Source organism: Ustilaginoidea virens, chromosome 3, assembly GCF_000687475.1.
Source record: "Ustilaginoidea virens chromosome 3, complete sequence".
Taxonomy (NCBI): Eukaryota; Fungi; Ascomycota; class Sordariomycetes; order Hypocreales; family Clavicipitaceae; genus Ustilaginoidea; species Ustilaginoidea virens.
In genome coordinates, this window is record NC_057318.1 from 5,205,937 (window position 1) to 5,233,173 (window position 27,237).

Here is a 27,237-nt window from a genome sequence, read left to right on the forward strand (position 1 = left end):
ACTCAGGCACGCGGGTCATTCATTACCCGTGCCAACCGCTGATTTCATTAATATATATCGAGCTTGGGTTGGGGACGGAGTCTTTCCGCCGTACGCAGTACGCGGCCGGATTCCTGAATACCTGGACGAGGAGACATCGGCGACATCGGCGGCATCGGCGATTTGGAGACCCAAGACCCGAGACCCGAGACCCGATCGATCAGAGTGCCCCCTATGGTTTGTCGGCAGGTAGACGGGGCGTGGTTGAGTAATCTTTACCAGTGGGGTCTTCATCATGTACTCCGTACTGCTCAATCTTTTCGGGTGAAGAGGCCCTTGACCCCCGGGGGCCCTTTGGAACCCAAAAATCACCCATTATATTGAATTTATGGACGCCTGTCAGTTTGCTGTCGGCGGGCTTGGAAAGATTTGTCAATCGAATGCAGTCAAAATGTTCTTGCTGAATTCTTGCAGAATCCTTGAAACACTGCATGCTACCCAGTTCCGACTTCCTCCCTTTCACCACTTGGCCACTCGTATAGGACTCCCCGGGAGTCTAGATACCAGGTGAGAGGTAAACCGGCAGACGTTGCACAAGCTCGCAGATGTATTGACTGTTAGGTGAAGTGAAATGTAGATGAAACTCAGTCCCTGGCCTCGGTGTGCTCTCGACATCTCCAATGTTGACACCGCCCGAGCCAGATGCCATCCTTTGCCATGCCCAGCGAACGATCCCCAACGCCCAACACCAATGCCCTTCCGTCCTCCAAGGATATTTGGCAACGGCCCCGTGACAAAAAAAAACAAATTAAGGAAAAAAAAAAGAGAGGCAGACGCAAAAGCATGCGCTGCGCAAAAACTTGGCCAAGCCAGCGTATCGGCACTTGGTCAAGTTCTCCCTACAGGTCTAGGACCTGCGTGAGCACTTCCTCGCTAGCCTTCCACCATCGTGCGCGTTGTTCCAAGTCGTCAGCTACGCCACCAAGAGCTGCTGCTTTTCTCCTCTGGGCCTCACGTGCTGCTGCCGAACTTGTCTGAAGCTTCGCCTCCAGCGGACCCAGTTCGGCTTGTAGGCGCTCAGCTTCCTTTCGTTTCCTTGGCACCTCGGCCTGCAGACCTTCAAGCTCCCTGGCAAGTTCTTGCTGCTCGGCCTCACGCCGCGCTATCAAAGCACGAGTCTTGGCCAGAGGTAGGTTGAGGTCGGGATTGGCGCTGCTAACCTCACGAGCCTCTTTGAGTGCGGCGTTACTGCTCACAAGTTCCTCCGCCTGGGCCGGCAGATGCTGCAACCTTTCCGTGTCTGATTGTATTGCCTCGTAGAGCTGGCTCAGTTGTCGTGCCCTCCTCTCCAACTCTGTAACCATGGAGGCCACTTCCAGCTTGAGCGACTTGAGTTCCGCCTTGGCTGCCTGGTTTTCCTTTTCCAGTTCGTGGTTTTCTTGCGCGCTGACAATCAGTGGAGGCTCGCCGACGATTGCCCGGAGGAACTTCTCCTTTGTTACCTGCTCCACGTAAGAGAATCTCAGCTTTGCAAATAGCTCTGTATAGTGGGCCAGATCAGCTTCCAAGCTGGTGGGCGTAGGTCCATCGAGGAAAGAGGCTGAGGCATCCGAAGCGCGTTGTCTCGATACCGCTTCGCCTGGATCCGCGATTGTCTCGCTCAGCTTGATGATGGATAATTCCTGTTGAGACTGCATCCGATTCAAGGCCTCGAGGGCCTGCGCCGCGTCGCTGGTGGCAGACTTTCCCATCATGGGTGCTGATTTGCTGTAGATTGTGACGACACGAGGTGGTTCTTTAAATTGATCTGCTACGGTGTGAGCCTTTGCGCTTGCTAGCACGTACGCTTGCGCAAAGTCTGTAGTACAATTTTTTTCTTTGTTTTTCTCTTTCCCTGCCGTTGTTGTTGTTGTTGTTGTTGTTGTTGATTCAAAAGGTTGAGGTTGATGAAAAGGTGAGGGATGTTTACCTCGAACCTAAACGGGTTAGCCGCGCCCGCAACAGATGCATCTGGGTCTGACAAAACTCCGACCGACCAGGCCGACCAGACCAACCTTGGATCCAGGTTGTCGACTTTCTCAACGGCAGCGAACGCGCCGCCCTCCTCGGATCTTTTGAGCGACAACCGCAATCGAACATTACGGATTGCTGTTGCAAACGAAAAAAAAAAATGTCCAACGACGAGCTTCTCACGGATGATTATGTCGCGGGGCTGCTGGCGCAGGACGCCAATGACTGCTCACTGAAGTACTCGGCAATGGGACTGGAAGCCTTTCGCGACAGCAAAAAGTACGTCACGAACCTCTACGCTGACACTCTGTGCCGAAGTCTCATCCTGCGCTAGGCCGTCCAACATACCCAAACCGAATACGCGATTTTTACGTCACATCATCAAGGACACCGATGCGCACAACAAAGCTCTGCTTGCCAAAGAGGCGGCGGAATCCAAAGCCCGGTTGAAAGGCCTTGACCACGCCCAGCAAGTGAAGCATAGGAGAAGCAATCCAAATGCAAGAGATATACGGAGGAGGCAGATGGGCGATATCCAAGCTATACTGGGCGGCAAGACCAAGAAGCAGCAACGACGAGCAAATGATGTCGGTGACGCCCCAGCCGAGCGAGGACGGTCGGATAGGGGCGGCGTCGTTGATGGCCGTCAAAGACCAAGTTCTGGAAGGAGTTCGGATCTGATCAAAGGCGGAGGCGGGAAGACCAGGCACGGGCGTCTTTCGGAGAGAGACTTTAGTGATGACGATGGCAATATCAAACACCGCGAGCGGAGGAAGTCGCCAAGAAGTAGAGAGCGCGGCGGATCAGACACGGATGATGATGGACATTGTCGTCGCGGATCACGGAAAGATGGATCTCGGCCACGGCGACGCCACAGATCATCTCGTTCGCCCAGAGAGACCAGCCGAACGCACAGGCATCGGTCTCGTCATCGAGCGAGGCCAAGGAGCGATCCTCCAGCGTCGGGAGAGAAGGAGCCAAGACCATCTAGGCATCAAGACTCGGACCCGCTAGAGGACTTCATCGGCCCATTACCGCCTCCGAGGCATCGTGGAAGGGGAATGATTGGCGGCGCCGCGGAACTAGACCGAAGGTTTTCAGAGTCATACGACCCAAAGCTGGATGTGCAGATGAACGAACCGAGCGACGCATGGGACGACCAAGTAGAAGCTTTCAGAGACCAACAGAAGCTGAGGCTGCACCAGGCCCAGCGGATGCAAGATGCCGGCTTCACAGACGAACAGATTCAACAGGCAACAGAGTTCAATGCGAGGAAGACTGAGCCACCTTTTGTGTGGTCAAAAGTTGGCGAAAGGCGGGAATGGGACAAGGGCAAAGCCGTCGGCATGGAAGCGATGCTTGACGACGAGGACATCGCGCCTGTCGAGCAAGCGGCCTTGTTTTCTGACGAATACTAGGTGGCAGGACGGGAGGTGGCAATTGCACGAGTGTGGTTTACTCTGTGCATCGTTGCCACCCTCCGTGTTGGTCAGGTTTTCCTGGATATTTTGCAATACGAAACACTTTTGCAAAAGGTGGCCGACTCTGAGGCGTTTTTGACCCTGGGCAGCAACGAGTCGTCAACACACATACTCACACACACACACACACACTCTCTCTGTGGCCTTGGAATCGGACCAGGATAAGCAGCTGTTACTACCTCGGGGGAAAAACTCGGCTCAGTGAGGCTTCACCTCCCGTGGCTGTTTCCGTTTCTCTACTTCAAAGTTGAGTAGCAGCGCCCTGCAAAGCCTTCCTGGAGCTGCCTGTTCAGTTTCTGTTTTTGCAACATCAACAACCCTCGGCACGGACGTAGTTGGAGCATGTAGAAGAACCAAAACATGCGGCGGCGGGAAGGCCAGCGTCAATGTCGAGAGACGCATGCAATCATCCACCTCATTGTCACCCTGAGAAACCACGCGACGTGGTCTGAACCGCCGCTCACAGTGCAGAGCAAGATTCTTCGCGCAGATCCACGCCAACACAGAGCTCTTTCAAACTGGCAAGTAAGTGTTGGAAATGGAGAAACGCTGAGGGAAGGAATTTCGCCCTACTGATAGTATGCTCCGACGAACCGGGAGGTGATGAAATGATATGCAAGGGTACGTTGGAATGTATTCTACTCTGTGCATATTGCACTGCCCTTGGCATATGCAAAGGCATTTTAGTTTGAATTTTCCCCAACTTCTCTCAAGTTGGATTAAAAGAATCCCAACCAAATCTATCTCGCTACTATCAGACAGAGGCTGGAGTCTTGGCTAATTCCGCTGGATATTAGGATGCCCAACAAATCGACGGAACCTGTACCGTCGTCATGGGCCATGGCATGACGATGAATGCTGCGGCAGGCTCTTTCTTACATTGCCAAGTCGGCTTACTATCGCGCAATGCCTGAGAAGGATGAAGCTTTTCGAGCTCGTTTACTGACAGCTCTACGCGGTGGTACAGTAAGCGAGGTTGGGAAAGAACAAAAAAGAAACGAAAAGAAGTCTCACTACAGGGTGGACTTGGAATCGCTACTCACCTCTTGGTACTTGCTATTTTCGGTTTTTCGGTTAGACAAGCTTCACTATGTTCATCCTGTCGCCGCCGTCTCCACCATGTCTAGCTTCTCAACCTCGAGTCTTTGTGTGGACAAGACTCCTTGTGTCCATGCCGTTCTCAAATCAACTCTTCGTTCGCTGTTCACTCCACGATACCATGACGAAGGCGATTGCCCTGGTGATACTCCTGGCTAGGCTAGGCCTCGCCCTTCCGTTGGGGGGAGGGGGGGGGGGGGGGCATCGATGCCAGCCCGGCCGGTAGTCTCTTTCCGCGAGAAATGGCGCTCGGTCGCGGCGTGGCAAAGCGCCATGTGCCAAGATGGTCACCAAAGGAAAAAAAAACCCACGCCACGATCATCTTCTGTGCTATTACATAGCACATGCGGGGGCAGCGCCTGGTTCGGCGGCAATTCTTTTGGCAAGAAGGCATTTCGGAAAGTCCCGAGGAACAGAATCTTCCCCGTGTGCGAGAGCTCGGGAGGCGAAGCTGTTTCCTTTTGTCGGCATGGACCGGCATCGCCGAGGCTAATCGCGCCGCCAGCGTTTCGGGCTTCAAAGACGCGCTCTGGACGGACAGTCGGCTAGCACCCTGAGTTGGAGCAGCAGCGTGAGGGATACTCGGCTGCGGCGCTTCTACGAGTCCGTCATGCAACGCAGGACTTTTTCAAAAGGGCGTTTCTGCAGAGTATCCCAAGGGTGGTTTGCAATCTCCGTCCCTGTAATTACAGACGCACATACATACATAGAGCATGCGTACCTCGTACCTGCAGGAGGACTTTTCTCTTCATTTTTATGTTTTTTTTTTTTTTTTTTTTTTTTTTTTTTAATTTTCTAATTTTTTATTTTCGATGCACGTCGAGTAGAATGGCATTTGGCCCGAGGCAGGTTGGCTATCCGAAAAAGTAAAGAGGCACATGCATGAAACATTGACAGTCGCCGGTTCCAGGAGCTAAAGCAAGAATAAACAGAGTCCAAGGCCGGCAGCCCCGACGAACAAACCAAACGCCGAAGAAAATTTGAGTCGACCAGACGCCATCACAGCCCAGCCACCAAAGCTCCATGGCGCTGCGGGGAATCCTGGGCCTCCAAACGTCACGGTCCACTTGTGATTGACCCATGATGTAGCGCCGCCCTGCTATTGGCTGCAGAGTTGGCTCCGTGTGCTCACCACCTGCGAGACTCCTGCTCCGTCGGTACCCAGTACTCAGCAACCAAGTCCAGTCCCTTCTTGCTGGCGCCGGCCTGGCCGCACGGTAGCGGCTCGTGAGCCAGTTTGGGTCAGGCCAACACCCGCCGCAGGCTGGACATGTGACGGAGCAACCAGGCGGCATGCTTTAAATCTGGTCAACTGCTGCGCGGATTCTGCTCTGCATCCCGCAAGCTTCCCTCCGCCCGTCCTTCCCTCCTTCCCCTCACTAGTCGCTACTACCGGCAGCATCCCCTGTCGGCTTCTTCTTCTGTAACAGCACATGGGGACGGTTCGTTCTGTAAGCCGGTCTCCACACGCCCGCCCGCCCTAATGACGCTTGCGGCACCTACTACGGTGTACTAGTACTTAACGTAGTGTATTACGCAACGTACCGAGGTACCTTGGGAGGTACGTAGGTGCCTAGTAATGGGCTTCCCCTGCCCACTTGCCTCCTGCCCACTTGCCTCCTGCCTCCAAAAGCCTCAAGTGACTTGCCTGCCCACACCAGACGTCCCCACCGACTCATCAGATCAGACCACCGTACCCAGCCGCCTGCCTAGGATCTCTTTGCTCAAGAGAGGAAAAAACGACTCCTGCCGTTGATTCACTGCCATCTCTCCTGTTTTTTCTGCATTGTTTTCTTGCTGCTTTTTTATTTACTTCTTCCTTCTCCTCTCGCACAGCCGTACGATTTTTCTACTCTTGTCACCTTTGCGACCCGTTGACCTCGCGACGACACCTGTACATCCAAGTCCTTTGTACTCCCATCGCCGTTCCCTTCTCAGGTCAGCGCTGTTTCCTCCTGCCATCGTTCGTCGAATGTGACCGGCGGATGTGGGCGACGGTCATCAAGACCCATCACCACGAAAACACACTCGACGCCCTGTCTCTCGGATTCGAGTCGTACTAGATTTGCGACCTTTCCCCCCCTTTTCATCCCTCGCCGCACCGGCTCGTCGCAACAGACTGGTCTCCGGGCTAGGTTCCCGCAGCCCTCGCCATGCGGGCTCCGAGAATCGCCATACTCGTTCTTTTTCTCGCCGCAACTCTCTTCATCCTGTACCGTGCTTTGACGACCAGGCGAACAACGGTCGTCGCATCGCCTCCGCCCCGCCCTCGAGCTGCAAAGTCTGTGTTGGGCTTCATGTACTACAACACGCCCTTTTCTCTGTTTCCCCCAAACGCCGCGATTAGCTTGACCGATGACAACAGCACTTCGTTTGCCGCCCGCCCAGCCGCTTTCGGTCCCAAGCTGGACCCGCGGGGTCTGAGCGGGCAGCTTTGGGTCGGAAGCGGCTTCGGGGAGGACGGCATGGATACCGACGGAGAGCTTGGCTGCAGTGATTTGCCTGGTTGGGGAAGCGCCAACACGAGGGCGGCCATGAAGAAGTCGCTCAAAGCCGGCGCCGCCACGCCATCATCCGTCAAGTCCAAGCTGCCAAAGAATGGAGGTGGTCCTGCCCACTCGGATGGTCAGGGTCCCGCTTCCGAGGCCGGCAAGATCCGGTCCAGCGACGCCAAGAATGATAATACGGACGATTACTTGACGCAGGCGCTCTCCGGAACTCTGTCCAGCCGCGGCACCTCGGGCAGTTCATCCGCTCATGCCGATATACAATCCATGCAAGAAGCCGCAGAGATTCGAGGCAAGGTGGTCCTGCTCAAGCGCGGGGGATGTGGATTTCTGGAGAAAGTCATGTGGGCGCAGCGCAGGGGAGCCATCGCCGTCATCGTCGGCGATAATCAAAAGGGCGGCCCGCTGATTCAAATGTTTGCGCACGGCGACCGGGTGGAAAACGTCACCATCCCCTCCGTCTTCACGGCTCGGACCACCGCGCAGCTGCTCTCGTCGCTGACGCATCCAGGGAGCTTCATTGAGGATACCATTGATGACAATGGTAAGCCGGTTCTCAAGGTTCAGCAGACCGCTGCTGCGATACACAAGACGCGCTCTCCCGACAAGCCCATGATGGCTGTTGCGCAGACTCCTTCTGCGTCGGAACCCAAGCGGGCCGTGGTTAAAGGGAAACGAACGACGAGCCAAGCCTCCAAGCTGGTTAACCGTTGGAGGCTATTGACATTTGTCTCCAAAGACACGTCTTCACGTCCCACCGATTCGGATAGCCGGCGGCATCCGAGCAGCGGCCGTCTGGATTGGGTGCTGGTTGAGGATTGGAATGATGAAAAGGACAAGATTCTCAGCGGCAGCATCGGGGGAAACATCAAGAAGCCAAAATCTGACGTGGACGGCTTTGTCATTGGCGTCCACGACTGGCGGGACCCCGACCTCGTGGGTAAAGCAGGACTAAGAAGCACAAGCAATCTCATGGCCGGCAACAAGGCTGGGTCAAAGAAGGGCGGGGCAGAGACGGACAAGTCGGATGCGAATTCCCAGGGCGATGAGCCAGGCTCCAAGCATCACGGCCTCCTCTCCACGCTGTTCGGCGGCGGAAGCTCGAGACCTGCGCCGGGGTCCACGGCAGCATTGGTGGACGACGTTGAGTTTATTACAGCGCCACCACCCCCGGCGGGGCCGCAGCCGCCTCATGAAGGACTTTGGGTCACCATCACACCGACCAGCAGCGCCAGCCCCTTCTTCGACACGCTGCTTGTGCTGGTCATCAGCCCTTTGGTCACGCTGACGGTGGTCTACGCTCTGTTGATTCTGCGAGCTAGAATTCGCCGGCGGCGGTGGAGAGCGCCAAAATCGGTCGTTGATCAGCTGCCCGTCAGGACCTACCACACCGTCGCCACGTCGAGTTCCAATTTGTCGTCGCGGTTGCCTTCGCCATCAGCAGCAACACCTACCACGCCCTTGCTGCAGCACAGCGCCTCCCGATCCCGCCCCCGCTCCAGGACGACGACTGGTGTGATGGAGAACCCAAACCTCTTCACCCCAAGCAGCGCCTTGCCCACATCCGTGGAGCCTTCTCGCACTAGCCGCCGGCCCGAGGCGGAAAAGGGAGCTGGCGGCTTCTCTGCTGAGTGGAGGAAGTATATGGGTCGACAAGTTGAGTGTGTTGTATGCCTGGAGGAATACGTCGATGGAGTCAGCAGGGTAATGAGCCTACCATGTGGCCACGAATTCCATGCAGATTGCATGTAAGTTTTGCGCTGATGAAAGCTTGCATTTTAATTTTGATTTTATTTTTTGGCGGTTGTTCTCGGATCGAACTAACGTCTTGGACTTAGCACACCTTGGCTTACAACTCGCCGCCGCACGTGCCCAATCTGTAAAGGAGACGTGGTTCGATCGTTGCAGCGTGGTGGAGGAAACTTGCCTCGGTATGAGCCATATCGAGAGGAAAGTGACGACAACGAGGACGACGACGACGACGAAGACGACGACAATGCGGTACAGGGGTCTGGTTCTGGTTCTGGTTCTAACCCTGCCGTTGGCTTTGGCTCGGCGGACAGAAATTCAGACTTGGAGCGGGGCATTATGGCGTCAGCAGCAAGGGATGCACCACACTCTTCTTCGAGGAGAGAGGCCAACTGGTTCGGGGTTTTATCGAGCAGCTTCAATGGCAGAGCTCTGCCGGAACGACGGTCGCCCCCGCCAGAGCACCGAAGCCGCTGAAGACGCCTCAGGAGCAGACGACTTCTTCTACGATCGCTCCCCCCCCCTCCTTTTTTTTTTTTTTTTAGTTCATCTCCAAGCTTTGGCGTCTGGATCATCATGGGTAGGGAGTTTGATATTTAAGCCGGGCCATGGCCACATGAGCGAGTACGTGCTGGGCAGACGAGATTAGGACAGTCGTGGCATATGCCTTCTTTTTTTATTTGTTGCAGGACTTGGTTTTTTCTTGCTCTCTAGTTGAACGGGCGCACTGTAAATCACGAATGCTTTGCCTGCATGTCCATGTCTGCAGGACGGTGCATGTCGACAACTACTACATGGCTCGGTCCAGGGGCAAGTCGTAGGCGGGTATCATGACACATGTACTTTTTTAAAAGGAGAAACACGCCTCGTCGCAAGAATGCCGACGTTTGATATAGCCGAGGTCATGAGCAGACAGCGCAGCACTGTCGAGTTACTCGTTGAACTTGATGTGTGACGTCACGTAACACAGGAAACAATGTCCAAAACACCTTGACAGAAGCAGTATTGGGCACGTGGGAAGTATTTCTCCTCCGCTTCCACCTCATTCTACACTGGCCGGGCCGTCTCACGCTTGCACGTCTTGGCCGCTGTCCGCTGTTTACAAGTAGCCCTTGAGGACGGCAGCCTCGGCATTGAGGATGGAAGATCCAGCTGCGCCGATGACGGCTGCAATTCCGGGGTTAGCTTCTGGCCACGTTGTTGAATTGTGCAGAACGGGACAAGGAAAAGTTGTTGGATAGGGGGCAGTGCAGACGAGGCCCCCGAGGGGGGGAGGTTGAAGGCGACATGGGACTTGATGCTCGGGGAAGAAGGAAGAAGAAGAAGGAGGAGAAAAAAAAGCGGACTGGCATACTGTTGTGACTTAGAGCCGTGAATTTCATGTCAAACACGCCGCTCTCGTCCTGCCTCAGCCTGCCGACGCTGACGGTGTAGCCGTTGCCCAGGTCCCGGTCCAGCCGGGGCTGCGGCCGGTCGTCCTGGTCAAACACCCAGATGGCGGGGTCGGGCGCCGAGGGGCACCCCAGGGCCTGGGCGTCGGCGACGTAGCTCCGCAGGGCGGCCTTGCACTCGTCGGCCGAGGGCGGCGGCCGCCGCTGGAAGCGCAGGCTCACGCAGGCGGTGTGGCCGTCGAGCACGGGCACGCGGTTGCACGTGGCGGAGACGCGCAGGCCGGCCTGCTCGACAAAGGCGGAGCGGGCGTCGTCGATGCGGCCGAGGATCTTGCGCGCCTCGGACTCGAGCTTGTCCTCCTCGCCGGGGATGTGGGGCACGACGTTGTCGAGCACGTCCATGGACGAGACGCCGGGGTAGCCGGCCCCGGAGACGGCCTGCATGGTGACGACGCTCACGGCGGCGACGGGGCCAAAGGCGGCCTGCAGGGCGGCCAGGGGGCCGACCAGCCCGACCACGGCGCAGTTGGAGTTGCACACGAGGAAGCCCCTGCGGAGGCGGTTGACGTCGCGCTGGTGCGGGATCAGGTCCAGGTGCGAGAGGTTGACGGTCGGCACGACCAGCGGCACCAGGGGGTCGCGGCGGTGGTTCTTGGCGTTGGAGAAGACGGGCATCTCGGCCCGGAGGAAGGCTTGCTCTGGCGGGGGGGGGGGCAACTGCGTCAGCGGGGTTATATGTGTGTGTGCGTGTGTGCGTGTGTGCGTGTTCGCGATTGCATACCCACGTGGCCGGCGACGTCAGAGTCCAGCCCCGAGAAGACGACGTCGCAGTCGTCAAAGGCGTCGGGCCGGCACTCGCGCACCACCATCTCGGCCGTCGCGCCGCCCATCGGGGCCGACTGCTTCCAGCGCACGGCGTCCTTGTACTTCTTGCCGGCGGAGCGGGCGGACGCCCCGACGGCGTGGAGCTTGAGGAACGGGTGCTGCGCGAGGAGGAGGACGAAGCGCTGGCCGACGGAGCCGGTGGCTCCCAGGACGCCTGGAGGCTCGTTAGCGGGGGTTGGTTTCCCGCCGGCGGGGGAAGGCGTACCTACCGCACTTCTTGGGGGGTGGTGGTGATGATGATGATGATGAGGATGGAGGAGCCATTGCGGATGGCGCGTCTCGGGGGGTGGGGGGGGGGGTTTAAGCTGCGCCGGGTGGTGCGGCCACAGAGAATTGGGGTGGCCTGCTGGGATGCTTGACGAGGCGATGGAACGGGGGGGGGAGGCAGAACTGATGGTGACGGTGAACGGGAGATGCTGCTTGGAGTCAATGGCTTGAAGTTGCTGCTTGAAGTCGTCAGTCGCTCGCTGCTGGTTTCTGTGCCCCACCGCTTTGGCGCATTCGTGCTCCGCAATCGGAGCGATTCGCAGCCCAGGCGGAGGAATCATGCATGCCGGACTGATGCGTTGATGCATGCCGGACTGGTTGTACATGGCCACGGCGATCCCACGGGCAAAGAGCATGCTCGGCGTGAATAGTTTCAATTCCACATGCCGCCTTCACAGCAAGCCTGCGCGCGCGGTGCAGTCACGGCGCATTACCCCTAATGCCTCCTTGAAAACTAGATGCTATCCATCCTTTGCAGCAACAGCCCTTTCGGCTCCTCTTGATGCAAAACGCCCTTGCAACGAACGCCCTCTGATGCAGCGCAGTCTTGCGCAACGAATCCACAAAGTAAGACGAGAAGAAAAAAAAATCAAAAAAACAAAAAACAAACAAACAAACAAACAAACAAACAAGCAGCCCATGCTCGCGCATGATGATTCCGAGACTACTTGCGCGCGCCGTCTCCGTAGATGCGAAACTGCACGAAAATAGTCGAGTCCTCCACCATGGTGCCGAGCGAGCCCAGGAGCCACGGCAAGCTGTTGAGCAGGTACTCGCTATTCTGGGAGTAACACATCAAACTGAGGCCATATGTCAAATTGCCGGTGAGGGAGAGCATGAAGAACAGAAGCGATAGGCCTGTGGAGCGCCATTTTCAGTAATCCATCAGCTGGCAAAGACCAATGCGCGACATTGTACCAAGGGGGCTTCTTCTTACCCTCGCACGATTTCTCTTGGTAATTCTTCAAGATCTGCGGCAGTCGCGCGCTGTCATGAGTTTTCTCGTCAGCTGCAAGCTCGTCATTGTCGGGTCGTGGCCTGCCTACCAGAGATAGAAGAGAGCGCTCATGTAGCCCAGAATCAAGCCCAGCCGGGCCTTGACATCACCTGCGTCAGAAGGACCCGGCACGCTGGCTCCGTCGTCGGGGATGCCTTGATCGCCATCCCACGCGCCAGCCTTGAAGGACACAAACCATCCAGCAAAGCCCACGACATAGACGGCCGCCAGGCCGAGCAGGTTGTTGAGCCAGGGCCTGGATTCCTGCGTCTCATCCTCGCCAGTCACCACCTTGCGAATGGGCTCCAGCGCTGATTCTCTGTGGGATTCGTGCCGGATCAGGGAGCCGGGGAGGTCGGTTGAGCTTCGTCGTCCATGTCGTCCAAGAAGGGGAGACTCCTCGTAAGCCTCGGCGGCGGCGTGCGACAAAGCCGCGGCATCGCGGCGAGCAACGGCCCGTCGGCGAGCCGTCTTGGCCTTGTAGTATCCTGTTTGGGTGATGAGGATTGCGTCGAGGCAGCAAAAGTACGTGGCCAGGGCTACAGCGCTGGGCGCCAGCTTTGTAAAAAGAGCTCCTGTTTACAAGGGAGCATCAGCTGATAAGCCGCCGTGCCTTTTCGTGAGGGCTTCCAACGAGAGGCGGCGACGACGACGACGACAACGACGACGATGATGATGATGTGAAAGGCTTGAAACGCCCCCATGGGCCCATGCTTACCAACAAGATTGCAGACGTCACCCAAGAGCCAGACCAGCAAGAATGCCATGCTCAACCCATCAGCGTTCTTCGCCTTGTAGTTGGCAATCAGCTGCGGCAACTTTGATCAGGTCAGCCTACAGATCCTTCATTCAAATGAATACAAGTAGCGATTCACAGAACCAAAAGAAGAAGAAAAAAAAAAAAAACGCCGTCGATGCCATTGAGGAGAGGGCAACTCACCAACAGGCAGATCCAAGCTGTCAAGCTAACGCTTCCAAAGATGCCCGACAGAGCTTGGCCCCAAGACATGGCGTGCTCCCCAGCAGAACGGGCTGCCACGAAATTGGAAGCCATATCAGTCGTGTGCTGACCTGACCGTCTGCTGCGGAAAAAAAAAAACTTTTTACTTCTGTCCACCAGCTTTTACTATAGATAGGCCTTGCGCCGCACGCAGGGTGATGAGATTAGGGGGCTAATGGCAGAAGCCGAGCACAGCAAAGGACGGGACGCGACTCGGTTTTGACAGGAATAGCTGGGCAAGGCATCTCGGGAAAGAGTGTCAGGGTCAGGGTCAGGTGCAGAGGAAGTTGAAAGCTTAGCGGCGGTTGTGAGGGAGTCATTAGGACGGCGGCGTCTTATCGATCGAGTTGCGAGTTGCGCTCCATAATCTACGCACCGTGATTGGGCATCTGGGGCGTCCTGCTATCGGCTTATCGCCCAGGCTTGGGGCGTGTGACGCACCGAGTGGGGCAGGCGTGTGGAAGGGGAGCGAATCAGGCCGACAGGAGCGCGGCTTGGGTCCAGGAACGTCTGGCTCGTCGCGTGTTGTGTTGTGCAGTTAGCAGAAGCACTGGGCTTGACGTTCTCTCGAGGGCCAAGGCGTACAGGTACGTCCGGCAGGGAGTGCTTGTTGTTGCCACATCCAATCACCCGCCTGTACCGCCAACCGATAAATAAAAAAAAAAACGTGGGGCTGACAGCCCGCTCCCAAACCTTTGGGCCCTCGGGGTATCCGAGGACATCCCAGAGGAATGGAAAACAGCACGGCAGGCAACTGACGGACGACATGTAAAGAGCCTTCTCGTCATAGCAGTGGACTTGACTGGAGAGTCGACGCTGCTGCTGGCCTCGGCAGAGGCGTATTCGCGCACGACAGGTACTGAGCAAGCATCCCAGGATTCGATCGATCCAGGGGCTCCCGTCCCCCGTTCGTCTGCAGCCCCAGGTACCTACAAGTACTCCGTCGGAATCTGTCCCTGTCTGACAAACAGATCTGTCTGCGCTGCATCCTGCAACAACGCCAACTCGCATCTGCCACGGTAACCTAAATCAGTCAGTCATTCGCCATCCTCATGCTTGTCGCTGATAGTGGCGGGCCACTTGGGCATCTGCTCAACACCTACCGAGTAGTTCCCTGTTTTGAAGCCTAATCTGCCCTTTATATCATCGACTCAGCTACCAGCAAATCCCAGCACCCACGCGTAATGCCTTCGCAGCCAAAGCCAGCTCCAGCTAGCCGCACGCCTTTGTGCAGGTCCGCGCCACGTACCTCAGGGACTTGCCCATGGGCACGGAGTGTACTCCGGACTGCCGCAGAGATTCGGTACTTGTGGGTACCTACGGTATACGTGTAGTAAATGCCAGCCTTATACCCAGAAGCTCGAGGGAGGCCATGAGAGCCATGGAGATGGTGAGTGTCAGCCGACACCAGACAGCTGCCCAAGACATCCACCGTCCCTGCCTGCACCGCACTGCAACCCCGCGTCTTATTAGTCTCTCTTGGAACGTCAAGTGCGGACCGGACCGGTCACTTGAGCAGCCGCTCAGCCAGTGTATGCGCACGCGCCCCGACAACAGTTGACGCGTCAGTCTGCCCGCGATACTCCGGTCTGATCGCCTCTTGCTCGAGCCCCGACCCATTGGACGCATGATTGCTCTGCTTAAATGCTGCGTGGCCCATACGGCTGACTGTTTTCCCACCCAAACTTCACTCTTCTTCAACCTCACTTCGCCAACGCAGCATACGTAACGATTCTAGCGGCGCCAATCTGACGGCGTCGGAAAAGTCATGAGGGCTTCCATCGCTGCTGTGGCTATTGGCCTTTCGACGGTGCCCGGCACTGTTGCGTGGGGATGTGAGTAACCACGGAGCCTCCAGCTTCAAAACACCAGCCAGCATCATCGTTTACTTGGCCGTAGCTGGGATCGTCATCCACATCATTCGGACGATTAGAGGAGCTGACCAAGATATGCCGGCCGTCTAGCACTGGGCCACATCACCACTGGATACCTGGCCAGCCACTTTGTCGAGAATACGACGCAGGTCTTCTTCCAGGAGCTTCTCCGAAGCGACGACAACGACTACCTGGCCAAGGTTGCCTCGTGGGCCGATTCCGTTCGGTACACGAAATGGGGCCGCTTCACAAAGAACTTCCACTTCATCGACGCTCACGACAATCCCCCTCACTCGTGCAACGTCGACTTGAAACGGGACTGCAAAACGGACGGCTGCGTGATTAGCGCCTTGGCCAATTACACCGAGCAGTCTCTCGATCCAAGCCTGCCAGCTTGGCGCCGTGCCCAAGCCGCCAAGTTCGTCATCCACTTTGTGGGCGACCTGCATCAGCCGTTGCACAATGAAGACGTCGCCCTCGGAGGAAACCGCATTCATGTCCTGTGGGATGGTAAGGAGTACAACCTGCACCACGTCTGGGATACCTCCATCGCGGAGAAGTGGATTGGGGGGAAGCGCGGAAAGCCCTATGTCCTCGCCGAAAGGTGGGCCAACCAGCTGGCCGGCGAGATCAGAGACGGCAAATTCTCAGGCCAGGTAGACGCTTGGCTGGACGACCTCAACTTTGAAGATGCCGTAGAGACGGGCATGGCCTGGTCGAGGGAAGCAAATGCCTTTGTGTGCACTCATGGTATGTCGTTGCTTGTATGAGCATATAAACAAAACACCAACCCTATGGGCCAACCGACGACGGCCGTCCATGCTGACCAGAAGTCAAAATGAATTTAGTGCTACCCGATGGCCCGGCGGCAATTGTGAACCAAGAACTTGGCGGCGCCTACTTCAAAAAGGCTGGTCCAGTGATAGAGCTACAGGTTGCGCGTGCTGGACTGCGGATGGCTGCTTGGCTTGACCAAATAGCCAAGCGATACCCTACGGCTGAGAGAGGGGAGCCATCGTTTGAACTCTAAATAGAAGAGTAGATTGGGTGGGAAAACATGGCATCGGGGTGATGCACCGGGCTTCGGTCGAATGGTTATTATTATCATGCTACCAACTGGTGGATTCGGGTTCCTCCCCAGTACCTATTGCAATGACGTCTAGAAAAAAACAATCTCAGACATGAGCCCCATGACTGCGTCCTCGGAGTGACTGGTGCGTGTGTCTGTCAGGCAAGTTTCAACTTGTCAACAGGGGGGGGGCAAACCCAAATTTCGCGGTGTTGGTTCACAGTTGCCGGTTTCCGAGATTCCAGTATCACCGTTAAATCAAACCTTTGCCCAAGCGGGGATCTGCACAGCTTCCGGCCGCATTTTGTCACATGCGACAAAGATCGTTCGGCAGGGAAGGAGGAAGAAGAGCGGCGGCCGTTACACGTTCGAGTTAGCGGCAGGGCGGTGGTACGACGGTGCTGTTTCAGGCAAAGTTGGGTCACACTGTCACAACAGAAATCGTGGCACGCGGCTGAATTCTTTGCCACCTTGCCCGATACTCAGACAGGCAAGAAAGTTCTGCCATGATGCAGGGTCATGATGTGAGAGCTTCCGGTAACAACGTGCATGGATATCGGTGCCTAGACGTAAAGCAAGCGTCTTGTCGCCGCGGGGAAAATATGACGCAGCATACCTAGCATCTCGGATCTTTTGTCCTGAAAACACGGCGCGAGCCTGGCTGACGAGGCTGGCATTTGTTCTTCAGCAGTCAAATCGCGGGTTTCAAAGAGCAGCTGTGATTGAGATGACATCCCCTGAAACGGGACGGTTGATGGATGGTACCGAGACACAAGTCGTGGTCGGTTCCCATTCTCTCCATCAGCATCGCAGTGGCAGTGGCAGCGGCAGTGGCAGGTGGAAGTCGTAGAAGCGGCCGTCTCTCGATACTCCACAACTTCCTTTCGCCGTCGCGATGTGGCTGGCCGAACGAGGTGACAGATCTTACGGGTTCGTCTGAGGCTTGATTTTGATTCAAGGAGAGCGGGAGGCGAAACGGTTGTTCCGTAAGCCGTGCGTGACGTGATTGGCCCGTAGGGGAAGGGCGTGTCTGGGGCAGGGGTTCGCTGACAGGCAGCCATGGCATCGTGAGACGCACAGAGCCGCAGGTCTCTTCCGACTTCAACCCCCCCCTGCTTCACCTCCGCACCACAAGCCCAGGCCCCAGACGGCATTCGACCCCTTGGCGGGGCCCGCTCTGCTTCAGAAGCAGCACCAAGCGACCGGCGTGTCAAGCCCGTCCCGCCAACCCGGCTCTCGCTTCCGAGCCTGTCCGAAAAGCCACTCCAGGTACAACAGCATGTGTGTCTGCCTGTCACTGTGCTAGATGGGTAGGTAGCTAGGGACGATTTTGGCCCCGTTCGAAAAGTTTTCTTGACGCCGTCGACTGACTTTGCTAGGCCCGTGTGCTTCTGCGGTTAGCTCGTCTCCTTCCTGGGCGCCCATCCTTGGTCCGCGCCCCTGCTTTTGCTTCGAGACGGGGAGAGCACTCTGGTTCGTACGTCCCAGCTCCGTGGACCGGTTACAACACGCAGGCCCGGAATCGGATTGTCTCCCCCATCTTCTCGCTTCAGCATGGCATGGTTTAGCGTCTCTCCACTTGGCTCGGTAAAAAGAAAGCAAACACCCTGCTACTTCGGGCCCTCCTCCTCAGTGCAACCCCTTGCTCTGCATGGCCTTGGAAACCTGCCTCAGCCTGTCTAGTTGGGATATGGAATCGTCTCCTGGAGATGGGAGCACATACCTTTGTCTGGCTTGTTCCTCTGACGCCATGCAAGTTTCCCCCCGCACCCGGGTTGCAGTCATGCCGCCTTGCCGACCTGCCGACCTGCCGCCCTGCCGCCCTGCCGCCGTGGTCCGCAGGTCCTTGTCTTCCTTATAATGAAGGTCTTGGCACTCGCCGAGTATTTCGTTTTGTGTCCTCGTCCCCGTCAGTTGGTTTTCCTTTTCTTTTCTTTTGCCCCGATTCTTGTCCCCCGCTATCCGGACAGCTATCGTTTCTCTGTGGCGTGTGCAGTGTACCGTCTTCGTTCGTTTCTTGCTTTCTTCCCTCATTCTTTTCCGCATCCCATCTCTTGAACGACAATTGGTCTGGAACCAGTTGAGACACATCTTTGAAATTCTTATTCGGCTTGCAACCAACGCGCAGCCTTCCGAGACAATATCGCCTCTTTTCATGATAGTTGCAAACGAACTCGAATCCTCGACATGCATATCAAGACGGTCATCGTAGCCCTGGCTGGCCTGTCTGCTGCGGTTGGTGCCGCCGATGCTGCTCGCAGACCGCTGTTTTCTCGAACCCTAGAGCGCCGCCAACGAGGTGGCAACCGGCAGGATGGGGGTCGGAACGGCGGCGGCACGAACAACGGGGTCGGCGGCGGTAACAATGGCGGCGGCGGCGCCGCCATTCTCGACGGCAATCTCATCCAGACGGGGTCGCAGCAAGACGGCAATAACCCTGGAGCTCAAGGCCAATCCGCCTCGAAAACGTCGGTAACGTTGCACAGACGGTGTCGATTCCAAAGGGGCGGCGGGCTAACCAGGAAACCAGTGACAACGAGAACTTCATCAACTTTTGCCGAGGCAAGACCTTGACCAACGGTCGGCAGATCAAGCAGGGCTCCTGCAACGGGATCCGTAAGTCCTTTTGTCCCGAAAGCCTCTTGGGACCCGTTTCCCCTCTTTCCCTGCTGACGCACCCTCAGCCATGGGCAACATTCCTTCGACCAAAAACATGGTTTCCAGCCTCTTTGTCAACCCGAAAAACGGCGACAACATTGCTGCCAACCAGGACTTCAAGATCCAGGTCCAGATGATCAATTTCAGCCCTGGCACCTTCACCAATGCCACCTCCACCTATTACTCCGCGCCGCAGGATCTTGATTCCCAGGGCAACATCATTGGCCATACCCACGTTACGGTTCAGGATACCGGAAGGAGCCTGAACCCGAGGCAACCTCTGGATCCAACGCAGTTTGTCTTTTTCAAGGGCATCAACGACGCCGGAAACGGCCGGGGCCTGCTGTCGGCCGATGTTCCCGGTGGCCTCCCGGCCGGCAACTACCGTCTTTGCAGTATGTCCTCTGCTGCGAACCATCAGCCTGTATTGATGCCGGTTGCCCAGCGCGGTGCCCAAGATGACTGCGTTCGTTTCACAGTGTCCAACAATGGTGCTGGGGGCGGCAACGGTGGCAACGGCCGCAATGGAGTGCCTAGCAATGGCCAAGTGTCTGGCAATGCCGGCAACCAGGGTCAAGGCCGACAGGGACAGCAGGGACAGCAGGGTCAACAGGGACAGCAGGGACAGCAGGGACAGCAGGGACAGCAGGGACAGCAGGGACAGCAGGGTCAACAGGGACAGCAGAGTCAACAGGGACAGCAAGGCCAGCAGGGCCAGCAAGGTCGACAAGGACAGCAGGGACAGCAGGGACAGCAGGGACAGCAAGGCCAGCAGGGCCAGCAAGGTCGACAAGGACAGCAGGGACAGCAAGGCCAGCAGGGCCAGCAAGGTCGACAAGGACAGCAGGGACAGCAGGGACAGCAAGGTCAACAAGGACAGCAGGGACAGCAAGGTCAACAAGGACAGCAGGGACAGCAAGGTCAACAAGGACAGCAGGGACAGCAAGGTCAACAAGGACAGCAAGGTCAACAAGGACAGCAGGGACAGCAGGGACAGCAGGGACAGCAGGGACAGCAGGGACAGCAGGGACAGCAAGGTCAACAAGGACAGCAAGGACAACAAGGACAGCAAGGCCAACAAGGACAGCAAGGACAACAAGGACAGCAGGGACAGCAGGGACAGCAAGGTCAACAAGGCCAGCAGGGACAGCAAGGTCAACAAGGCCAGCAAGGTCAACAAGGACAGCAAGGACAACAAGGACAGCAAGGCCAACAAGGACAGCAAGGACAACAAGGACAGCAGGGCGGTAAACAAGCCGGAAGGCAAGGCGGCCCGCAAACTGGCAACGGCTCTAACATGTCCGGGTCAAATGGCGAAACGCTCGGCGTCGATCAGAGCGAGATCATTCTAGACGTCTAGGCCATCATCCGTGGCGTGGGGTGTTCCTTGTTCCGAACTAATGGCGACTTGGTGATGGTATGACTTGGCGGTGCAGGGAACCTGGCATCTCCAGGGGGCCAAGATTTGCGTGGTGGCTGGACATGGGCATGTTTTGCTGACCATGGAAGAATGCAAGCACACAGCTCAGGCAGCAAACTTTCGAGGAGGCAGTTATGTGGTGATTTCTTAGCGCTCTACTTGATGAATCCAACTTGTTCCCCTTTGTTCTATTAGCGCCTTGTAGTTTTTCAGGCTGGGTGGGGACGACGACGACGGTGATGCTTTGCTTTGCTTTTGCCAGGGAGACAGACACTTGGGTTGTATTTACATTTTACCGGGCTTGCGCTTCGCACGATGGAGCAAAGCCACGGTAGCGTCAGTGGCCGCGAGACCAAGCACGTTTAAGGTCGTCGACTGGCTTCTGCTACGGTGCCGAGGACAGCGCGGTAAAGTCAATACATGCAGGATCAGGCAAAGCAGAAGGACACGACCAAGCAGCACGGCACCGCAACATCAACATCGCAGAGCTGGCGCCGCTGCCCAGCGGCCCCTTGTCCCCCCCCCCCCCCCCCCCCCCCCCCTTCGTCCCCAAGACGCAGTTTTGACCAGAACGTCGTGCATTTCCCGCTCCAGCGCTTTCCCTCCGGGTCCCGCGAGAACCCGCTCCGCCGGCCACGACCAAGCGGCCCGCCCTGAAAACCAGCATGGCGGCGCGCCGGCTCGGCATCCCGTGCGTGCTGCGCTCGCGCATCACCTCGGCTTGGGCCTGCGTCCGGTCAGTCACTTCCCCCGGTCCGCCTGGCAGCAAAAGCTCAGTGGTAGCGTAGCGAAGGACAAGGGCTGGGGGGTTTCCGCTGCTCAAACCTACCCGCAGCCTTGGGGCGTCACGGCGCCGAAGAAGCAGTCGCCTGGTAGCTTGGCGACGATTTGGTCGCTCTGGATGGGGGTGATGACGATTCCGGCGCGGCAGGCCGGCGCGGCGGCGAGCAGGGCAGCCAGCAGCGTCTTCATGCGCGCTGCGTGGAGTTGGGGTGCAGGAAAGAGAGGAGGACGGTGCGTTGTTGCGGGCGCGTGTCTACGGACCGGCGGTGAGAGAGCGACACTCGGATCAGGAGGGAGGGGAGGGGAGCGACAAAAGGGGATTCGAGGGCGCTGCCGTGGTGAAAGGGGAGGAAGAGTAAAGAGGGAGGAGGGAGGAGGGAGGAGGGAGGAGGGAGGAGGGAGGAGGGAGGAGGGAGGCAGAGTCAGAGATGGCTTGCGGCTTGCAAGGGATGGTGTTGAGGGGGGTTTCTCTGACGAGGCGCGTCACAGTTGGAGGTTTCAACTGAAACGTCCAGAATGTCGTCCCCTGAGGAGGGGCCAGTGGGGGGAAGGGGGGGGGGAGGCCGCCTCGGGAGTCGGTGGCGCTTTGGTGGCAACTGGCAACTGGGGCACCCTAATGGATCAAGTAGCGTCTGGTGTGTGTGAACGGCAACGTCGATTCCGTCAAGTCTGCCCAGGACGGACTGGGACACTAGGACGTACGGTACCTAGGTAGGTAGGTAGTTGACCTCTGTATCTACTGCTGGTTGTTGCCGAGCAGCATGATGGCCACTGGTCCGCTCCATCGAAAGCATCATGCCTCCCGCCCAGTCGTTCCATCACCATCGTCACGCCGCCGCCCCCCCTCCCCGCGACGCCATGCATCCCACCCTCGTTCTGCCAAGCTCCCCCTTCCGCACCACCGCTGAAGCCTCACGAAGAAGGGACAGGGGCGGGAGGTTCGGTCCTGGATCCGCCGGCCGGTCCGCGATTAGGCGGCAGGAAGAGAGGCATGTAGGTAACGCCAAGCGCCATGACTGCCGGCAACCACACATTAGCAAGCGCGCGCACTCATCTCTCGCCATCGACGACTCTCTCCCCCGCCACGCCGCACCGGCAAACTAGCCGAGGGGTAACACGTACCGGACATGAGCACCGAAAAGACCCCGGGCGTCGACGACTTCTTCTTGGCGTCCTCGCTCTCCCCCAGCCAGTTCTGTACGGTGAAGACGACGGCGGCCCTATTGCGCGCGCGTTAGCCAGCATGCGCGGTTGAAGACGAGCGAACCGGCAGACGACGACTCCGCGAGCCCCGAGGGCGAGGGAACCACGGTTGCGCGGGTGGCCCCCGCTGGTACGGGTTGGATGTTCAGAACGCAAGCGCCGCTATGCGCGGTGCCGCCAACGGTGGGACAATCAACAGGCGAGGGGGCGGCGCCGTACCATCCAATGTACCGGTTTCGGGTGAACATGGCCGCCATGGGCAGCGTCGACGAGATGGTGGACGAGAACTCGGGCTTGTCGCTCGACGCGGCGGGTTCTTGGTAGGGGACAACTGGGACGGCGGGAGGGAGCGTCAGCAACGGAGCGAAAGCGAAGCCCGGTTCGGAACGAGACCGCAACGGCGGCGGGCGGGTCACGGCTGATCGATCTGTCGGTTGGATCCCGGTACTCACCCAGGTCTGGTCGTCGCATGTCCTTGGCTGGCGCCATCGTGGGGTCGCTGCTGAACGATGGGGGTTGTTGGTGTGAAAAGGAAGGGCAGGGAGTTGAGGATGGGATGATTTCTCGACGCCGACCAGGCCAATGCCAATGCTTTGCAATGCAGCGGAAAGGCAGCGCAGTGGGGCTGCCGTGCCAGGCTCTAAAGGCAAGTGCGACCCACCATCCCTCTGTGCAGCAGTACATACCTAGGTACCTAATACAGCAGCATGCAGCATCATGTAGCCTAGCCGTACAGAGAGGTAGGTACATGTGGGTACCTGATGTAAAATGTAAAAGCCCCATTTTCTGTGAACCGCTGATGAATTGTACAAAAATTGCGTTTGCAAGAGTCGAGATGCTTCTGAGCATTGGAATCTCTGCTCAGCTCCCAGCCGCAAAGACCTTCTAATCCGAGTCCTGGCCTGTGCTTTTTTTTTCTTTTTTTTTAAGAAAAATTTCTCCCCAAGACAACCCCATCATCGTCACCCGCGTCTTTGCAACAGGGAAAAGAAGGGAAAAAAAGGGAAAAAAAAAAAAAAAAAAACCTTCCCATCCCCTTCCACCCTTCCCTCATGGCACCCGGACAATGACTTTCCAGGCCAAGGCCCCGGCCTCTCGAATCGCACAAGCCAGGCAGCTCCTCTTCCTCCGGCTGATGATGGCGTTCCAGCCTCTCTGCGCACACATGGCCCTGACCATAATCTCCATGTCGGAGCCAAACTGCCGCTTCTGAGACTCCAAGTGCATGCGAGCCGCCGCAGAGAAGCTTCCTTTCCTGTCCAGTATCGGCGACGACGACGGCGTCATGATCCTCTCAAACGCGGGCGATTGAGGCTGCTCGGCAAACCCGGTAATGCAGTCAATCACCAAGACTCGGTTCGTCCCGCCTTTTCCCAGCGACGGGTCTACTAGAAACTCGGCCAGCGTCGTGCGCGGCTTTTGAACCAGCTCCGAGATGTGGATGACGGTGAACTCGTAGAAGGTATGAAGTGGGTGGCCTGGGCAAGAGTTAGATGGCACGGTTTCCCCCCTCGTTCCAAATGTTTCGTCAACAGCCGCGGGATTCGCGGGAAAAAGCACCTCACCTGTCCTGAATCTGCATCTCGAGCCGCCCCCCGCAACGTCCCCAAAGCTCTTCATTTGCAGAGCCGTAGGGCTGGCCGGAGACTTGACGACCCTGACTCTTTGCGACGGGGCGCAAGGATGCGCTGTGACAAAGTTGACATCGTACATCAACGGGAAAACAAACTCTTCTTCTTTGCCTCCTCCGACGGAGACGAAGAACTTGAGGCATGCTGGATACGACACCAGCTCGGGGCACTTGGTGCAGTGTTCCACCGTCGGAGTCGGCACCATCTCCGACAAGGGTGTGGCGGGGACGAGCTCTGCGGGCGAGGTGAGATCGAGGGACAGGAGCTCGGCGTAGACGGTCGGCGGAGGCGTCGCGTACTTGTTCTCGTGGGGTATGACAAAGTCTGCCGCCTTGATAAAGTTCTCCTTGCCGTTGCCCAGAATTGACGATTCACGCTCGACCTTCTTCTTGCCCCACAACCTTGCCTTCTTGCCCAGTTGGGCCACGTCTTCTGCGACGAAACAGCGAGTGAGCGAAACGTTCCCCATCAATCGTTTCCCGCGCCCGGCAAGTAGGCAAGCAGCAGGGGGCGGCCGCGGGCTCGGGGGATGTACTTACCTGCGACATCTTCCACCTCTATCGTCAGCCACCCGTCTTCGATGCCCTCTGGCAGCACGTCGGTAGAGATCCAGCCCATGCAGTCCGCTGCTCCTTTGCCGGCGGCGAGGACGCGGCCGACGATGCAGCTGGTGCTCCAGAAACTCTTCCCCGAGTACACGAACCCTCCGGAAAGATTGGCAAACGGGCCCAGCTTGGCCATTGCTTCCGTGTCGTTCTCCAGCAGGGTGGCCATGAGATAGTGATACAACGAGTCGCCAGGCAGCACTAGTCCAAACACGTACGATTTCGTCAACCAGCCCGACTCGTGCAACGCTGCTGCTAGCCTCCTGCGTTGGGCCTGCGCGCGACCCTTGCGTTTCCCATGGTTGCAGGTGATGTCCCAGGCACCGCAGTTGGACTGCAGCGACTGTATGGACAACGAGCTCGCCCTCCGCCCAGGCGTCTCCTCGACGGCCAGTTGCGCGTTTTCCGATATCTTGGTTTCGTACCGGTCTATTCCCGGCCACATCAGCTTCTTGGCAAAATGGGTCAGGCCGTCGACTTGCCGCTGCCCGTGGCGGCCTTTGATGGTGAAGTGATATGGTGGCACGCTGTTCTTCTTGTGGTGCTTGTTGGTCATCTTGCTGGCCAGTGCTGCGAGCCAGCTGCTCCCGCGACGTGGCGCAGGCGGGCGTTGTTGCAGTGACGAGGAGTCGTCCTCCCTGACAATGTCAATGTTGTCAAGCCAGCTCCTAGCCAGCAACAGGGACCACTTGACGGTTTGGGAGGCTGCGCGCTCGAAATGGACGACGTCAATCGGTCGCACTCCACTCACACCATACTCGATGCCTTCGGTGACGGCGTCCAGCCGGATGAGCAGCTCGGTTGCCAGCAGAATCTGCATCAGCAGCCAGTATTTTTCCTCGGCACGCTCCTTGGCGTCGTCCGTGTCGTGAATGGCCGTGTCGTCGTCTAGCTCGTCCCCGTCGTTTTCCCCCCACAGCACCTGGCCCAGCCGTATCCTCCATTCCACGCGTGAGAAGTCGATCCAGACGTTCGCCACGCCGAGGCATCTCAGCAAGGCGCGGATTTGGTTGTTGAGGCTGTAATGGTTGGCCTGGTCCACGACGGTGCTTGTGGGCCGCATGCAGCTGTGGAAAAGATCCTTGTACGTCTCCACCGCAGTCCTGTTCCTCAAGTCATTATCTCGGTACACCTCGCTGTTGCGCCTGAGCCTGTCCAGCAGTTCCGGCTCTGGTAGACGGCGTAGCATGCCATTGGGCGACATGATTTGATCCCTGGCGTCCACAATCACCTTGGCTTTGGTGCCTAGGCTTTCGAACCCGAACTGTTCCTCCTCGAGAGAGTCCCCGGTAGGTAGTTCCAGGGCGGCTTGGTAACCCATGGTCCCCTTTTCCAAGCCGGACATGCTTATCATGTTGGGGCGCTCCCGGCACTTGACATGGAAGTGAGCTTTGTGTCGGTCATGCTGCTGCCTCCTGGCGGCAGCATCGTGCTCAATGTCCCTGGTCAGGTGCGGCCACGCCGTGATTGAGCTCCACGCCTTGTCTTCGATTTGAACGTGGTCGGTCAAGTCTCTGATTTCCAGCTCCTCGTCAAACAAAAAGGCGATGCTGGGGTGAGGGGCGCCGTAGAAGTGGCTCTCGTTCCGGGCGAAGAACTGGGGTGCCCCCGAGAAGAGCTTTTCGATATCCTCGTCTGCCAAGGTCGGCGACATGTTTTTGCGCTGAGCGTCACCGCTACTTTTCTCTTCTTGGCGCCATGGAAAGCCCCTCGCGGACGGAAAAAAAAAGAAAGAAAGAAAGGCCAAGCAGCTCTCGTGACGAGTCGAAGCCGAATGCGTCGTGGGCGTGAAGTCGGCAGACAGCTCGTATATTCGGAGTGGGAGCGGCAAGGGCAGTGGATCAGGGTCCAGTGAGTCACGAACGGAACAGAGCAGAAAGAACCACCCCTTTGCAACTGGCGGGAAGGTTGTGTGCGAGGGCGAATGCGAGGGCGCGTGCGAGTGCGAGATAAAGGCCGGAGATCCGGGCTCCGGCTATTCCTTGCCGACGTACATTCCCGAGGACGGGGGAAGAGGAGGCAGGCGATTTGTAGACGCAGCAGTCCAGGTCTTCAGATCTGGCAATTGTCGTTGCCGTAGTGGATGGATGGATGGATGGAGGGCGGCTGCGGTGGCGTGATCCTGGTTCACTGATTCAGATTTCAAAGTCGGGCAAGCGGGTTGCCTTGGCTCCTTGCCCCGGGTTCTGCGTGATTCGAGTTGCAAATGCTCCGCTTCAGCGATCAAATTCGGGCAATCTGAGGAAGCATTCATTGCTGGGTCGTCAGTCGTGACTTGTTCAGCCCAGAAGTTTCCTCGACGGGGGGATGGTTGATGGATGACCCAACACGCGATGCCTCTTCTAGCCTTAGCCTTCCCCGCAATCCTGTGCCGCTTCGGGGCAGGTACCAGGTTACAGGCAGGAGGTAGGCATCTACCTACCTGCTTTGAGGCTAACCACGAACGTGCCGAGCCAGCAAGCTCGTGTTTTCTCGTCTTTGCAGCTTCGACTACGTCCTCATTTCAGATGCCGCACCTGGCAGCTTGTTACTAGGCATAGATACATGGGCAGGTAGTCACTTCTGTTCTTGTGAGCGCGCCCCACAAACCATTACGACCTCGACGCATCAGTCGGTTGCGTGCCGTTGGT

The 27,237-nt window shown here is 57.5% G+C and overlaps 10 protein-coding genes across 10 annotated transcripts; 4 read left to right on the forward strand and 6 right to left on the reverse strand.

Annotated features, from left to right (window-relative positions):
- Positions 1 to 878: 878 nt before the first annotated feature.
- Positions 879 to 1,730, reverse strand: UV8b_04315 (uncharacterized protein; the record flags this gene model as incomplete). Its single annotated transcript, XM_043141813.1, has 1 exon — positions 879 to 1,730. The coding sequence occupies one exon, from the start codon at positions 1,728 to 1,730 to the stop codon at positions 879 to 881; it is 852 nt and encodes a 283-aa protein (XP_042997747.1).
- A 419-nt stretch (positions 1,731 to 2,149) lies between these two features.
- UV8b_04316 (uncharacterized protein) lies at positions 2,150 to 3,407 on the forward strand (the record flags this gene model as incomplete). The annotated part of the gene is made up of 2 exons (XM_043141814.1): positions 2,150 to 2,268; positions 2,324 to 3,407. 2 exons carry the CDS (start codon positions 2,150 to 2,152, stop codon positions 3,405 to 3,407), a joined length of 1,203 nt encoding a protein of 400 aa, XP_042997748.1.
- Positions 3,408 to 6,721: 3,314 nt separating this feature from the next.
- On the forward strand, positions 6,722 to 9,301 carry UV8b_04317 (uncharacterized protein; the record flags this gene model as incomplete). Its single annotated transcript, XM_043141815.1, has 2 exons — positions 6,722 to 8,823; positions 8,914 to 9,301. The coding sequence occupies 2 exons, from the start codon at positions 6,722 to 6,724 to the stop codon at positions 9,299 to 9,301; spliced, it is 2,490 nt and encodes an 829-aa protein (XP_042997749.1).
- Positions 9,302 to 9,923: 622 nt separating this feature from the next.
- UV8b_04318 (uncharacterized protein) lies at positions 9,924 to 11,364 on the reverse strand (the record flags this gene model as incomplete). Its single annotated transcript, XM_043141816.1, has 4 exons — positions 9,924 to 9,991; positions 10,179 to 10,913; positions 10,997 to 11,254; positions 11,310 to 11,364. The coding sequence occupies 4 exons, from the start codon at positions 11,362 to 11,364 to the stop codon at positions 9,924 to 9,926; spliced, it is 1,116 nt and encodes a 371-aa protein (XP_042997750.1).
- A 667-nt stretch (positions 11,365 to 12,031) lies between these two features.
- UV8b_04319 (uncharacterized protein) lies at positions 12,032 to 13,373 on the reverse strand (the record flags this gene model as incomplete). Its single annotated transcript, XM_043141817.1, has 5 exons — positions 12,032 to 12,225; positions 12,305 to 12,354; positions 12,414 to 12,939; positions 13,083 to 13,182; positions 13,305 to 13,373. The coding sequence occupies 5 exons, from the start codon at positions 13,371 to 13,373 to the stop codon at positions 12,032 to 12,034; spliced, it is 939 nt and encodes a 312-aa protein (XP_042997751.1).
- Positions 13,374 to 15,132: 1,759 nt separating this feature from the next.
- UV8b_04320 (uncharacterized protein) lies at positions 15,133 to 16,268 on the forward strand (the record flags this gene model as incomplete). Its single annotated transcript, XM_043141818.1, has 3 exons — positions 15,133 to 15,199; positions 15,329 to 15,988; positions 16,087 to 16,268. 3 exons carry the CDS (start codon positions 15,133 to 15,135, stop codon positions 16,266 to 16,268), a joined length of 909 nt encoding a protein of 302 aa, XP_042997752.1.
- A 2,226-nt stretch (positions 16,269 to 18,494) lies between these two features.
- Positions 18,495 to 20,317, forward strand: UV8b_04321 (uncharacterized protein; the record flags this gene model as incomplete). Its single annotated transcript, XM_043141819.1, has 5 exons — positions 18,495 to 18,775; positions 18,838 to 18,923; positions 18,992 to 19,360; positions 19,445 to 19,514; positions 19,948 to 20,317. 5 exons carry the CDS (start codon positions 18,495 to 18,497, stop codon positions 20,315 to 20,317), a joined length of 1,176 nt encoding a protein of 391 aa, XP_042997753.1.
- Positions 20,318 to 21,096: 779 nt separating this feature from the next.
- On the reverse strand, positions 21,097 to 21,357 carry UV8b_04322 (uncharacterized protein; the record flags this gene model as incomplete). The annotated part of the gene is made up of 2 exons (XM_043141820.1): positions 21,097 to 21,112; positions 21,215 to 21,357. 2 exons carry the CDS (start codon positions 21,355 to 21,357, stop codon positions 21,097 to 21,099), a joined length of 159 nt encoding a protein of 52 aa, XP_042997754.1.
- A 723-nt stretch (positions 21,358 to 22,080) lies between these two features.
- UV8b_04323 (uncharacterized protein) lies at positions 22,081 to 22,860 on the reverse strand (the record flags this gene model as incomplete). The annotated part of the gene is made up of 4 exons (XM_043141821.1): positions 22,081 to 22,184; positions 22,291 to 22,388; positions 22,591 to 22,702; positions 22,824 to 22,860. The coding sequence occupies 4 exons, from the start codon at positions 22,858 to 22,860 to the stop codon at positions 22,081 to 22,083; spliced, it is 351 nt and encodes a 116-aa protein (XP_042997755.1).
- A 561-nt stretch (positions 22,861 to 23,421) lies between these two features.
- On the reverse strand, positions 23,422 to 26,261 carry UV8b_04324 (uncharacterized protein; the record flags this gene model as incomplete). The annotated part of the gene is made up of 3 exons (XM_043141822.1): positions 23,422 to 23,849; positions 23,937 to 24,434; positions 24,542 to 26,261. The coding sequence occupies 3 exons, from the start codon at positions 26,259 to 26,261 to the stop codon at positions 23,422 to 23,424; spliced, it is 2,646 nt and encodes an 881-aa protein (XP_042997756.1).
- Positions 26,262 to 27,237: the final 976 nt, after the last annotated feature.